The sequence below is a fragment of the Mus pahari genome, chromosome 9 (assembly GCF_900095145.1).
Source record: "Mus pahari chromosome 9, PAHARI_EIJ_v1.1, whole genome shotgun sequence".
Classification (NCBI taxonomy): Eukaryota; Metazoa; Chordata; class Mammalia; order Rodentia; family Muridae; genus Mus; species Mus pahari.
Window position 1 is genome coordinate 46,612,735 of NC_034598.1, and position 15,792 is coordinate 46,628,526.

Below are 15,792 nucleotides of genomic sequence, written 5' to 3' on the forward strand. Positions count from 1 at the left end.
CTTTGCAAACACCAAGACTGAAACAAAGACTGTCCTAGAAGATATTTTTGATTCTCTCATATTTAAAATAGTTTGTTTTCATTTTCTTGAGATTGTAAGCACATTCCCTCCTAATGTTGTTACTTCATGTTACTGCATTTGGTTATCTAAGATTCACAATTATTTGATATTTCATGTGAACACATATTAAATAAAAGTAAAGTTTGGCTAATGACAGAAATTATACAACACATCCTAATTGTAGATATGTTACAATTTTTTGTTTTGTTTTGTTTTTGTTTTTGTTTTTGTTTTTTCGAGACAGGGTTTCTCTGTATAGCTCTGGCTGTCCTGGAACTCACTTTGTAGACCAGGCTGGCCTCGAACTCAGAAATCCGCCTGCCTCTGCCTCCGGAGTGCTGGGATTAAAGGGATGCGCCACCACACCCAGCTGATATGTTACAGTTTTGAAAAAACATGTGTAGGATGCAGAATATAATACAGAATGTCTAACCATCATCTCTTCTGCTATGTTTACAGAAAATATGATCTATTCATATAGTTAAAATATATTTATTTGCCAGACAATTCTGATATTTTTGGATTCTGAAATTTACTCTGAATGGCTTCAGGTTTGTGAGGGGAACTGATGTTCATAGGACATCTTGCTATTTTCTTGTGTGAAGCTGACATCTAGTAGACAAATAACATGCTCACCAAGGCAACTGCAATATACTTACATACATACATACATACATAATATACACAAGGATCTGCAATATACTTCACATGTTTTCTGTTTTAATTCTGTGGGTCTAGGAGTTCACTTCCTTTCAAATTTCTGTATGATATGGATGGGTTGGGCTAGTCTTTGAATGAGAATTTACTCTTGGTAAATCTTTGAAATAGGAAGAATAGGGCTGGAGAGATGGTTCAGCAGTTAAGAGCACTGACTGTTCTTCCAGAGGTCCTGAGTTCCCATCAACAACAAGGTGGCTCATAAACATCTGTAATGGGATCTGATGCCCTTTTCTGGTGTGTCCGAAGACAATGACAGTGTACTCACATATATAAAATAAATACATCTTAAGAAAAAAATATATGAAGAATAAAGGGTTTTGATAAACTTTTTAAAAGCTTTTAAAACACTGTCTGTGATGGATTGTTTAAAAAGATTCCCAAAGGGAGAGGATTGAGGAAACCAGAGGGATCAAGGACACCACAAGAAGACCTACACAGTCAACTAACCTGGGCCCATGGGGGCTCACAGAGACTGAACCATCAACCAAAGAGCATGCAGGGGCTAGACCTGGCCCCCCTACACATTTGTAGCAAATGCACAGTTTCATGTTAGCCCCCCTAACAATTGGAGTGGGGGCTGCTTTTGACTCTGCCTCCTGCCATTAGATTCCCTCCCCTAGCTGGATTGCCTTGCTGTGTCTCAGTGGGAGAGTACCTAGTCCTGCTGCAGCTTGCCAGGGGAGTTGGTACCCAAGAGTGGCTTCCTTTCCTCTGAAGAGAACGAGGGGGTAATAGTGGGGGAGGGATTGAGAGAGTAGGATTAGGAGGAGAGAGGGGGCTACGATCAGGATGTAAAGGAAACAAAGAAATTAATTAATAAAAAAAAGGACACCTAAAACCTTCCTGTCCCCGGGCTGGTGAGATGGCTCAGCGGGTAAGAGCACCCGACTGTTCTTCCAATAGGTCCAGAGTTCAAATCCCAGCAACCACATGGTGGCTCATAACCATCCGTAACAAGATCTGACTCCCTCTTCTGGAGTGTCTGAAGACAGCTACAGTGTACTTACATATAATAAATAAATAAATCTTTAAAAAAAAAAACCTTCCTGTCCCATTGTGTTTGTACAGAAAGACAGACAGATGGATGGACACACACACACACACACACACACACAATCAAGCAGGATATGGACAGAGAGATATCTTAGGAAAGCAAGCAGAACATGGACAGGGAGATCTCTTAGAGTAGCAAGCAAGCAGAATATAGACAGAGAAATCACCAGAGAGAAAACAGAACAGAGAGAGAAGCAGCCTGGAAAAGCTGTATCAAGCAGAACTCAGGTCGTTTGCTTGGATCCACGATTTGACTTCAAGTTGTTTGTCTTCAATGCTCCCAGTCACCCTTTCTCTCAGAACCCCTCTCCATGTTGAGGCTAGTCCTTGGCAAAAGACATATTTTATTAAATAATGTGTAGTTTTTAAAATTTCATTTATATGAAAAACATTTTAAAAACACCAGTGTATGTATGTTTCATGAGAAACTGAACTCTCACCTGCTCCAAATCTGAAGCATCCTGAAGCTGCTGAGTTAAAGATTGGTCAGCTCATGTCTGGCTTGTCTCTGGTTTTGTTTCTGCTGGATGGTGGACAAGTTCAATGACTTAATATTCTTGTCCAAAGGAATCCTTTGAAACAGGTTCTTTCTTGCTTTGCTTTTTCTTTCCCATGGACTCTCATTCTCAGCTGAACGTGGCTTCTCATTAATGTCCTGTAGAACCCACAGCTGTCTCCTTACCTGTGTAGAGTCTATGTGGTACTGTGAACCTGGTCTTGCTAGAGCATGAGCATGGCACATGTCTCCCTGTGTTTCTTCTTTAGTGTAGAAAACACACGGAAGGGAAGAAGTAGATGGATTTGTATTTTGTATTGGGGGAACAGACTTTTCCCCAAGGGCTTGCCTCTGCTCAGGGTCTGGCTGGAGACCTATCTTTTCTCCTTTCACTCTGTCCATCACTTCCCACACAATTTGATCCAAACTGTTCTTTTTGGGGTTGTTGTAAGATGATGACAGCCGATCTCGGGAACCTGTATACAGGCACATTTTAGAGATTGCTTTCCGGAGACGTTCTCTGGGTGAGTAGGGTTCAGGCCCTGGAGCCAGAATCCTGATGGATGGAACATCAGTTGGGTCGAAATTCCAGAACATGTTGGATGGTGTGAACTTTTGGACAGGTGTCTTAGACACATAGGAGTAGAGACAGAAGAAAGCATCCGCAGTGACAGCCAGCGTCTGCACCTGCTTAAAACGGCCTAAATATAAGAAATAAGGATGGTGACTCTAGGAGCTCATTGGTAAATTACATTTTTAAAAAGATTTATTTTATTTATGAGTACACTGTAGCTGTTTCCAGACACACCAGAAGAGGGTATCAGATCCCTTTACTGGTTGTGAGCCACCATGTGGTTGTTGGGAATTCACTCAGGACCTTTGGAAGAACAGCCAGTGCTCTTAACCATTGAACCATCTCTCCAGCCTGGCAAATTACATTTTTAACATGTCCACTCAAAAACTTCCCCAAAGCTCTAATTTCAGAGACAGGTACCTGTTTATTGGTGATCTTCCCATTTAGAGTTCAGGTACTCAGCGGTCCCTTTCATGGCTTCCAGACTTTCTATCTCCAGTAAATAACCCAACAAAGAGATTTTAAAATGGAATAAGATTAAGAATTTTGTGCTTATTTGATTCAGCTGAAGAACAATAGGCCTAAGTGTAGTGAGAATTTTGGTTTCTTAAAAAATTCAGTTATGTTATGTGAATACGTTCTTGTTTATTCCAAGATGTGGGATATGGGGCTGCTTCAGATTTTTCACAGCAGTGAACTGTGATTTGTCTTGTGTTCTAGCAGGGGTGTGATTCTACCAGCTGAAGATAATTTATGTTTGGAATTCTGAGAACTCTTCAGAGGCTATATAATGCCATAGTCCCGAGGCTGCTGCTCTCCTCCTGGTGCTGGTTGCTGTTGTTATGGTTTGCCAAGTGGCTGTGAGCAAAGAGATTAGGAGAAAATGGCTATTTGATGACAAAGATCAAAATTGCCCCCAGGAACTTGATGCCTCTAATCAGCAGGAAGTCATTTAATAAGATCAACACACCCTTTACCTTCTATACTTTTTTCTCTTTTATCTAGTGTTGGGGGATGGGTGGTGGTAGAAAGAATTGGGGTGGAGAAGAGTGATTAAAAAAACAAAACAAAACAAACAGTAGTCAAAATAGTAATGGCACTAGGCTTCCTGAAGATGTTTTTTCAAGAGAAAAAAAAAAACCAGACACTAAGTGTTCCATTTTAGAAAAATATAAATAAAAATGGGACAAGCAAAGGACAAAGTTAACCATGAAAAAATAGGGTATGGAGCCACTGATGCAGATGAGCAGAAGATGAAGGAGAAGAACATGCATGGATCTAAAGTAACACTCACTGGCCAGCATCAGGCAGGGATCCTCCATCTCCATCCTTTGCACCTGAGACTTCAGGAAGAGCTGAAAGTTAATGCCCTTGGCCTGAGAAGGGTTGCTGAAAAACCTTGCAGGGATACGAGATGTGTCTTTGTGGTTCTCATGGCCGAAGCCAAGGCTGAAAAGAATATCTTCTGCATCTTCTTGTACCTGGTCCAAAATCTCTGAGATGCTGAAAGAGAGGAAGTTTTGGTACAAAGGTCAACTTGGAGACATCAGTGAATTCATAATATCTGTGAAGTTTTGAGTAAGAATGGCCCCCGTAGACTCATATATATGAATACTTAGTCACTAGAGAGTATTACTATTTGAAAGGATTAGAATGAGTAGGTGTGGCCTTGTTGGAGGAAGCATGCCAGTGGAGGTGGGCTTTGAGTTTTCAAAAGCCCATGCCAGGCCTAGGCTCTTTCTTTCAGCCTGCGGATCAGGATTTAGCTCTAGGCAACTATTTCAGCATCATGCATGCTGCCATGCTCTCCACCATGAGGATAATGGACTAAACCTCTGAAACTGTAAGCAAGCTCCCAATTAACATATGTTTTTTAAATAAGAGTTGCTTTGTTCATGGTGTTATGGTGTTTCTTCATAGCTATAGAACAGTGACTAGGACAATACTTAATAGTACTGTAGCTTTGAAAAGAGCTGTTAATATTTGAACCTAATTGTGTCTGGAGGCATTCCAGATCTGTTTATAAAAAAATTATTAGCATAGAGCTTTGAACCATTTCTACAGCTGAAAACAAATCTAAATGAAGATGAAAATTATTTGTAGGTGAAAAACAATACAGAACAAAGGAATATGCCTGCATTGTTAGTTCCCAGCTGCACACTGTTGTAGATCTGGCTTTTGCCAGGTTCTTTGGAGTCTGTCACTGTACTTGCCTTAGAAGTTGTGTGAGACAACTAAACAATTAGTGTGAAAGACCTCAGGTACATTCAATACCTGATTTAGAGAGGTGTCACTTTTTCTAGCACTTTGTTAATCTGGAGAAGTCCTATTTCGGAGAAGATCAAGTACTACCCCTCCCCCTGCCATGCATTCTCTTATTCTGAATAACTTGACATCTGTGTTCAATAACTGTTTCAACAATGGAGTTTTTTTTTGTTTTGTTTTTGTTTTGTTTTTTTGAGACAGGGTTTCTCTGTGTAGCCCTGGCTGTCCTGGAACTCACTTTGTAGACCAGGCTGGCCTCGAACTCAGAAATCCGCCTGCCTCTGCCTCCCAAGTGCTAGGATTAAAGGCCTGCACTACCACTGCCTGGAAACAATGTAGTCTTAATGATAATCCTATAAGAATTTCTAAAATTATATCAGTGATTATTAAACTCTTTTATAGTGGGACTGCTATTAGATCCTATTCTGATGTCAAAACTGCAATGAGTCTCCCAAGTATCACCAGTTAATTAATTCTAGATAGTAACCAGACTTTCTCCTACTCAGAGCACATTCTAAGAGGTTGTAAAACAATTAAGCAAAGGTCATAAAAAAGGGTACTAATGATTTATTACAGGTTCTAGGACAGAAGATAGATATTGACTGTGTTTATCTATACAAAACTTTACTAATAACTTAGTTATGGTTTTTAACTTTCAGTGAACCTGTGGAGCTGTTACAGGTAATGGATGTTTAGCCAGATATGCATGTAAACATTCTCTATTGTAAACTTCTATTTCAATTTATGATTTGATTTTATGTGGGAACTTGTGGTGAACTTTTTACCATGTAATCATGTATCCTGAAAGATGTATAAGTACTGAGGACAAAGAGACAAGAAAAAGAATTCTTCCCTTGCCTCACTTAGGATCTTTCTGATTTCCCCCCTTGTCTTAGCTTTCATAAGAAACTTTTTACAACTTAGTAATAAACACTATAATCACTTTTCAGAGTGTCCCTTTTCTTCCAGGGACTTCCAACTATCGAGCTAAAAGAGCTGCGCAATTCTTGCTGATCAGATAGAACAAAGGCCACATTACTTAACACCTCCCCTACCCTCCCCCCACCCTCCCCTCACTGTTAGGCTACAGGTGTCAATTGCCTAAGCCAACAGCTTTTTACCCTCAGAAAGAGGAAATATGTTTTAAGGACGTTTTAGAAGTTATCAACATATCAGTACAGTTAGAGAGTTAGAACACCTGGAGACCCCCGAGACCCCCAGACTTTAAAGCCACACCAGAGTCCTACCCTGTGCCTTGTCTCTACTCTCTCCAGGCCAGCAGGCTTTTGGCACTAATAAACACCCTTTCTATATATAGGGAGAGATTCATTCTATAAGTTCTGTTACTCTAGAAAATCCTGACTAATTCAATATCTGAATCTTACTTCTATACATTTCCATTTAATTGAATTCTATGTAGGTAGGGTTAGTCACATGGTGAAAAAGTTAAGTTTCAGTACCATGTCTCAAGTTGAAATTTTGTCCTCAAATTTTTGACACTCTTATTATAGCCTACTAATACTTTCCATGTTGTTTTAGATTTATTTGCATGGGTATATTGTCCACTCTGTGGAATAGTTGAGATTCTAAGACAGACCCTCAGCTTTGCAAGTTCCATACAGTTAATGCTTGGACTTAACTGTATTGTATTGCTTCTACCAACAAATTAGTTAATTAAAAAAATTCATGATGTTTATTGAACACCTATTATAATAGGGTTAGGTTAGGGTTAGGGCTAGTAATAGTACTCTTATTACATCTTCTGGAGTATAGGTTCAGTGGAAGGAGGTTCCTATGTTATGTACATAGTATCCATTTCTAAGAAGAAGGTTCCTCTATATGCCTTCCTCATTTTGGTACAAACACTATCATATTTCTTGACTGTAAATAGAAAATGTATATAAGCTCCAGTATGCAGAGCCTCAGTTTCTCATCCCTCAATGAACCAAACCCTCTAAAACTTACCTTGAACTGGTTTTGTTAGTTCCACCAGTCATGCTGCTGGAAGCCAAACTAGAGCCAAGATCAAGTAACTGGCAAAGTCTGGGTGTCTGGAGGAAATTCCTAAAGAGATGAAAGGTGATGTCATTCAATTCCAATTTCTAATCTATGCCTTGACCTTAAGCTCCCCCTACTGGATGTGTTTTCTCTGTGCTGAGGAAACCTAGACTATGCCTTTTTTTCCCCCTCCTGGTCAGAAAGTCTTTCTTTTGATATGCCTAGTCTTGCTGGGACTAGATGTCCCAGGGTCAGGTGGTAACCGGAGGGGTTTCTCCTTTTTTGAGGAGAAGGGAAGGGAGTAATAGGGGAGAGATTTGTAAGGGCAGGACTGGGAGGAGAGAAGGGAGGCTAACATGGGAATGTAAAGTGAATAAAATAAATTATCAAAAAAAAAAAAAAGCTTTCCTTTTTCCTCTGTGTTTTGGATTTTTCCTTAAAATTTCTGACTCTGTAACCTCATCTAGTTCATTGTCTCCTTGGATGATATCATTCAAACTGTCTAAACTTCATACTTACCTAGAGAAGAGGTTTCCATTGGTAGACAGTAATGTAGCTTGGATAGAAACAGAAAGGCAAAAACAAGTTAGAAAGAAAAACTGAAAGCACATGTGCTATTTCTCTATCCATAAAATAGCTCCACTGTTTTCCTCAGTGGTAGAGAGTTTGAGATTTCAATATCATCAAACATAGCCTAAGAAGTGCAACAGACATGTGAGAGAACACCTTGCTAGCAGTCTGAACTTGAGATCTAGTCAAGAGACTCTCTGATCTAAGGGTCAGCATCACTCTGATCTTTAGGATCTTTTTCCTGCTCATCACATGGCTTATTCATCAATCATATGGTTGCCCATCTTAAAAGTATCTGGAGACACTAGGGAGAGACAGTCCTTCTATCTTTTAAGTCCTTATGTTCTTGCATCAAATATGCCTCTTAAAACTGCTTCTCAGGGGTGGGGATGTAGCTCAGTGACAGAGCATTTGCCTAGCAGGATGGGTCACTGGGTCTGATACCCAATATAAAAATGAAGTAGGAGAAAACGGAGCAAGAAGCTCTTAAACTTCTTTGGTTCTTTGGGCTTCTAATAGGGAAAAGAAGTCACAAAGGTAAGTATATAGCAAATATTATGGTGCTTTGATATAGTCTTGAAGCACCACGCAAAGACTGTCAGGAATCATTATAAGCAGGTTAAGAAATATTTCTAAATCTGGAGTACTTTCTGTGTTTATCATATATCAAAACAAATTAGAAACCCAAGCTATTCTTTCCATTTAGATAGGAACTCAGAGAAACCCTGATTCTTTCTTAAGTTTTCCTTCCACCCTATCCTTACATCATACCATGTGACCCTCTCTGTACTGATCCCAACATCACACAGATGAGCCACTCACCCTCTGCTCCAAGACTCAAGTCATCTTCAAAGCTTGTCCCATGGCTAGAGTACCCTACCAAAAATAAAATCACACAAAAGTTGCAGAAAATAAAGGGAGAATACAACACAGACACACACAGCACACTTGAACGTGTAATCATGTCCTCAGACTCACATAACTACACAAATATGCTAGATATTTACATATTCACAAAGCTTCCCTCAAGCTTCACGTCAGCAATCACTGTCATAGTTTGATTCAAGGTTACATACATTCATTTATAACTTATCTGTGTATTTTGTCACCTATAATCATGTGCACAATCTTCTACAAGTAGTTAAAACATGAGGGTATCTGAGTATATTTAGGGATAAACAAATATAAATGTTCATAGCTCTCGAGGTTATTCTCTAATAGCAGCTATTAGCAAAGCAACCACTAACAGGTAAATTCTGAATATTAAGGAACATTTGTTTTGAGGTAGTACTTCCATTTGTACTTTCTAGATTGTTCTATTACAAATAAATGGTGTTTTTCAGAAGCTAAAGACATTCATTATGGAGCATAAATATGAATGTGGATATATATATATATATATATATATATATATATACATATATATATATATAAACACAGACACAGAAGCACACAGAGAGAGACAGAGTCAGAGACACAGAGACAGAGAGACAGAGAGAGAGATAGAGAGAGTGTGAGAGCACATTGCAGAGCATCCAAATAGAAAAAAAAAATAGAACAGCTCACCACTGTAGTTAGATTGCCCTGTTTCTTCAGAAAGTCCCTCTTCAGTGTCTCTACAACTAAAAATATAATTACATTTCCAACTGTCTTTCTTCAAATGTTCCCCACATGTTCACATAATTTTCCAATGAGAGTCAGAACTACTGAATTTGCTTTCATATCGGAGACAATTAGGCTGTGGTTAATTGACTGAGAAGTTCATAGAAGTAGTTGTGAGGATCTGAGACTGAAACGTGTTTTATTTCTAAAAGTGCTACTATTGTTATGGCCACTTTGCCTGAAGTTGGTTTTGCAATGATTCATCAACCTTTATCAAAATAGGAAAAAAAACAAAGAAGCAAAACCAGGGAAATACGTTATAATAGGACAGAGTTTTTTGATAGCATAATTTCCGTCACTTCCTAGTCATCTAATAGCTAGGGTTTGACAATTTATGATGTCACAATTTCCATGTAATGTATACAAATATCAGTTATTTTCAGGCTTTTGTCAGTTCACCATATCTACCTATATCTCTTTACTTTTCCAGCATCCATGTTCTTGCTTGACTATCACATCTTTCAAGAAACAGAAGAAACTGCATCCTGGATAAATATTTTGAAAATTTGTAATGGTACTTTAATACCCATTCACCATCTTGACCTGAACAACAATGGGAAATCAGTATAACAGATAGTGAGAAGTAGTAGTAGTTTTATAAACAAAACAAATTCTCTTTGTTTGAAATGGGTGAGCAAAGTAATCTATAAAAGAGCTTTGAGCTGGTATCAAAGCACCGGGGAATCAGTCTTGGCTTCTCTAAATTTATATATTAAGTTACAGAATAATATAATTATTGGATACAGCTTTTAACAGAAGAAAAGTGTGAAAATTTTCAGTTTACAAAATCCATTACTTCATAACATACATTCTTTTTAAAAAAATCACTTTTTCTAAGTAGCAATGCAACTTTTGTAATCAGCAGTGTAACGTATGTATTCAGTGATGTGTCAAGTATATTCTAATTACACTAGTCAATGGGGAAAATGCCTTTTTAAAAAAAATTATTTATTTTATTTGTATGAGTATACTGTAGCTATCTTCAGACACACCAGAAGAGGGCACTGGATCACATTACAAACGGCTGATAGGAATTGAATGCAAGACCTCTGGAAGAGCAGCTGTTGCTCTTAACCTTTGAGCTATCTCTCCAGCGCCCAAAATGTCTAACTTTAATAATCCCTTCCTGTAAGAAATAACACAGGTTGGAGTCTTTCAGAATGTGAAGTTGGTTCTTACTACTTTAACACAGAAAGTTGAATGCACATATCCACCCTGAAAATCAGAAATACTGTGAGAGGGTTGAAGCTAGAAAAAAACCACAGCATTATATCCTTTCTCATGATTCTTGAGCTCTTTAATCTATATTTTACCCTATCACCTTATTTTTAAGTACTACTTCAGGAATTACCACCTTTGGAGGCCATAGAGAATAAAGCCCTTTAAAGGAAACTGCCACAACTGCCTCTTCTTAGGATTTAAAATGCTATATCAAAAATTGGAGACATCAAGACTGCTTTGCAGCCCATTTAGGGAAAGTTAATTCTTCCTGGTCAAGGAATAGAATCTCAATTCTTCCTCTGACCTTGAGTGGAGATAGGACATTCTGATTTGCCCCCAAAGATTAGAGCATTGCATACTACTATTTCTTTCCTTAAGAATTATTCCATAGGAGCCTGTCAATTATTTGGCCAGAAGACCACTATGATTCACCTGAGGACATGCTAAGGGATGGGAAGAAGCCTATCCACAGTGCACTCTCTTATAGAGCTTCTGCCATGCAGCACTGCTAAGCTTGCATGTTTTTTTTTTTTTAATTTTTGAGTTATAACTCAAGAAGATCATAAATTTTCCTCTTCTTTCTTCTTCCCTTCTTCTCAGATGCCAGGTAAAAGTCTAAGAAGAATTTCTCTGATGCTGTGAGTATCCTAACTCATTCTCAACATGCCTAATCCCTCCAGCTTGTAGCTGCTTGCCAACTTCTGTGAATGAACACAATGGTTTTCTTGAATCATAGCTGAAAAAGCATTTAATAGTAAAAACATTACATCATGAAATTTTCAGGTAAATAGATGGAACTGAAAAAAGATCATATCAAGTGAGGTAACTCAGAACACAAAAGATAAATATCACATGTTCTCTTTCGTTGGAGGACCCTAATTCCAAAATTTCAGTTGGGAAAACACTTTGTAGAATAACTGTAGAAATCAGGAAAGTAAAATTGGACCATTTATGGGGTAGGTGTGTGGGAACAATAGTGATGGGAATAGCAGAGTACAAGTGATCTGATGGGGAAAATTGGAAAAAAAAGGAAGGACTCTAATTAGGAAGGGAGGATGCAGACAAATAGAGAAAAAGGAAGGAGGAAGGTAAAATGACAGTAAGGATGTCTGAAAAGTTATAAGGAATCATACTTTAGGTACTAGATATTAACTATCTATATAAAATGTTTAAAATTATAGTACATATAGGTATATGTAAAAAAAATATGTATATAGCTTGAATGGAATTCTCTCATCTGGGCTGGTAATGCTCCCTACATGAGCCAAAGACCATCTAACAAAGACTCCAACATTAAGTATGAGAAGCCCTCTTTTGAGTTGTTGGTCCAGGTTGTCCATGAGATTCCCAAATATTACAAACTATTGCTATTTGATCTTGCTTCCCCCTTCTGCCCAGAAGTATAAGGAAAGTCCCTACTGCTGAAGATACCATGCACTTCAGAAAGAGAACTAAGAGGTCCTTGCTGGAATTGACAGCAGAGGGTTAGCTTTCACGGGACAATAAGGTGCCAGGCAAGTTTCCAAAGAATGCAAAGTAACCTACATTCCTACCAGGGTATAGTGTCTGTGAATTGCAAAAAGGACCAGCACAGCAGAATAACCCTAAAAGTGCAGTAGTGTCACACATATTTTAGCAGTATCCAATAGCTTTCTATTTCAACTTAAGATCTGCTCAACAAGAGAGAAGTTATGTCTGGTATGAAAATCTATCCAACAAACAACCCAGGAATAGTGAAGCCATAGATTATAAAGTAGAACCTACAACCATTACTTTACTAAATCAGCATAATCCCTAATTACATTCTAAGTATTTACTCTTAATCCCACAGATAAGTGTAATCATCAAGTCTCATCAAGGAAACTTCTTTTTGCAAAAGATGGAGACTAATGCAGAAAATTGCAATAGATAAAAATATAGGGATTTGCCTGGCTACAGAAGGTGTCCACTTCAAACTTCGTATCCTCAGGGGCTTTCAGCTAGGTTCATCCCCGTATCCTTCCAGGGACCTCCCCAATCACAGATTTCTGGCTTATCTCAGAGATGTCCCCCCACTGATTTCCTCTTTCTCTCCCAGCCCTCTCAGCCACCTCCTCTGCTATCTCCACATCTGATCCTCACCTAGGTTCTCCTCCCTACTGCCTCTTCCATCCAGTTGCTTCTCTCCATCCACTTTCAATGTGTGTGTGGGGGGAACCAACCCACTTGAGATTCACCCCATGGGAGCCTACTCGTGATACTATTAATGAAACTCTGCTATGTTTCCAGATAGAAGCCTAACTGTCATAGGAAAAGCTTCATCCAGCAGCTGATGGAAGCAGATGCAGAGATCCACATCCAAACATTAGGGAGGACTCTGGGAATCTTGTGAAAGAGTTGGGGGAGGGGTAAAAACAGAGGGAGCCGGAGGGGTCAAGGATACCACAAGAAAATCTACAGAGCCAACTAACCTGGGCCCCTGGGGGCCCTCAGAGACTGAACCACCAACCAGCGAGCATGCATAAACAGGATCTAGGCCCCCTATACATATATATCAGATGTGCAGCTTGGTTTTCATGTGAGTTCTCTAACAATTGGAGCAGGGGCTGTCTCTGACTCAGATGGTGTTGCTTGCCTGCAGATCCCTTTCCCTTAGCTGGTTTCCTTGTCTGGCCTCCCTGGAAAAGGATTCATTTAATCCTGATGTGACCTATGTGCCAGGGCAGGTTGGTATGGTAGTGGTGGGGTGGTGGGGTGGTGGGGTAGTGGCTCTCCTTCTCCTCAGAGAAGGGAAGTGGAGAGCACAGGGCAGGGGAGAGGAGAATCTGAGGGTGGGTCTGAGAGAAGAGGAGGGAGGGGGTCTGTGACAGGGATGTAAAGTGAATAAATAAACAAATTAATGAAAAATTGCTGAGTTTTGGAGCCCAGTTCCAACTGATATATCTACAACACAACTTCTACACCCAAGGCTCAGAAATGGGGTACAAAGATTGTAAGAGTCAGAGGAACGGAATTTTCTGTGAGATTGTATCTCCTAGGAATTTCAAAAGCTACATGCATAATATCTCACCAACATGACTGCCTAAACATGAACTGAACAAGGAAAATACCAATAGACATGCCAAAGTGTATGGAGGGAAGCCCATGAGATCTCAACCCTACACAAAGAGCTACAGCAACTAAGGAATGCTGAGAATGGGAAAAAATAGTTTTCTCCAGGGAGAAGCACAACAAATGGTTATCCAATACCAAAGATCTGCCCTGAAACATACATACAAGTAACATTACAGACTGATGGTATTATATTTAATATATACTGTGTATGTATATATGCATGTAACAACGTAAAAAGAGGCTATGAATTTGAGTGAGAGGAAGGAAGATTATATGAGATGGATTAAGGGAAAAAGGGAAGTAGAAATAATCTAATCATTTTATAATCTCAAAAAAAAAAGAGAAATAATTCTTAAAAGGCATTACCTTTTCTCTTCCTCTTTTCTATCTTTCCCTACCAAAAAGCTGTCATTTTTAGCTTTCCTGTCATGCTGGTTTTACCTCAAACTCTATTAAAGTGGAACTTAAGCTTCCTTTTGAGTCTATTTCTAAATTCTTTTTAAAATGAGAACCCCAAAAGGGAATTTGGATTCCTTGATTTTTATCACCATTTAAATCCATTTGAAGCACTGATGTATTTTGAGTTTTGCAGTACTTGCTTTCTCAACATTCATTAAAATGGAGAGTTTTGGAGCCCAAAGTGATGCCTGATGCTTTGAATGTAGCCTCAGGTGGAGTCTGACGTGAAGAAGTGTTGGTAAAGTGAGTCAGCAAAGAAAAAGGCTGAAGTGCATCTGATGGGGCTAGTACTAAGTCAACCTTCCCTTTTGTCTGTGTCTAGCAGTATACTTAACCTGAAGGCTCTTGAAGTAACTTAGATATTCAACAATGGAAATGGACTCATAACTGGGAATCTGTAAAGTTGTGTTTCAATTTTACAAAATTAAACACATATATTAGCATTTTCAACTAATACCTTCCTATTAATCGTGAAAAAAATACCAACTAGGTTTCTTGAATTTGAATTGTTATTTTGTTATAATAAAACTGTGTGTAAAAATACATAAGGTGTGAAATTATATCAATCTAATTAAGAATGTATAATTTACAATCCAACTAAACATACTAATATATACTAATCTTTTTAATAAATAATTGTACCGAAATACTTTGCAATTATACTGCATATATACTTATTCACATGTTAATATAAATTATTTTTAAAAACTATTAACTACTGATTACCAATGTAGTTATCTACTATTAGCATATTATAATAATTGCATTTAATACTTGTGTCATAAATGTACCATTCAAACTCAGTATCCTTTGCTCAAGATGTTTGAGGTAAAATAGATTGGAGATATCATTCCACATGGAAATATTTACATATGCATAATAATATATCTTGGGAAAGAGAATCAAGTCTAAAAAGTCACAGTCACTTTATATAATATTTTATACAAAGTGTCTGCCTTTCACCTGTGACCTATTACATGTGTAGTGGCTTGTGTTCTCATGTTAATTATGTTACCCAAAAACTTTTTTACAGGACTAAAGGAAGCCTGTCCCCAGATGGTTTTTGACTGGTTAATAAAGTTACTGGCAGTCAATAGCTGGACAGGGAGACAGAGGTGGGACTTTTAGGATTCCCAGGAAGGGACTGAGGAAGGAGGAAGAGGGGATTCTGTCATGATGAGGACGTGGGTGATGGAGCACACAGGAGGTACAGGAGGGAGAGACAGCTGAAATGTAGGTACAAGGGGAAAGTGGGCTTCCCAGCAGGGTCCAGGGCAGCAAAGGCAAAAATATAGATTTAGTAAATATTAACTCAGGAATATCAGAGGGGAGTGTGTGTTAGTCATGTGGAGTTAAAAAATGTCTCAGCCGCTGCCTAGGGCATATTAAAAATAAGAATACAGATGTGTGTCTTTCATTTGTGAATCCAAAACACTTGGGTGGGTGTAGAGGAGGAATGCACACCTGCCAGAACATAAAACAGATTAAATATCTACCACTACACAAATGAGGTTAGGTATAGAATTTTCCACATATGATGTCATCCTAGCATTTAAAAGTTTCATATTTTGGAAGATTTTGGATTAGAGCAGCACTTTCTTCAGCATATTTACTATCATCA

The 15,792-nt window shown here is 38.6% G+C and overlaps 1 protein-coding gene across 1 annotated transcript in view; it reads right to left on the bottom strand.

Annotated features, from left to right (window-relative positions):
- Positions 1–2,157: 2,157 nt before the first annotated feature.
- Tespa1 (thymocyte expressed, positive selection associated 1) overlaps positions 2,158–15,792 on the bottom strand; it is a 35,599-nt gene continuing 21,964 nt past the window's right edge. The window contains exons 4-9 of the mRNA XM_021205672.1: positions 9,303–9,358; positions 8,559–8,612; positions 7,686–7,722; positions 7,134–7,232; positions 4,198–4,406; positions 2,158–3,030 (exon numbers count right to left, since the gene is read on the bottom strand). Coding sequence (XP_021061331.1) covers positions 2,309–3,030; positions 4,198–4,406; positions 7,134–7,232; positions 7,686–7,722; positions 8,559–8,612; positions 9,303–9,358 — 1,177 coding nt within the window. The 3' untranslated portion in view covers positions 2,158–2,308. The remainder of the gene's footprint in view (positions 3,031–4,197; positions 4,407–7,133; positions 7,233–7,685; positions 7,723–8,558; positions 8,613–9,302; positions 9,359–15,792) is intronic.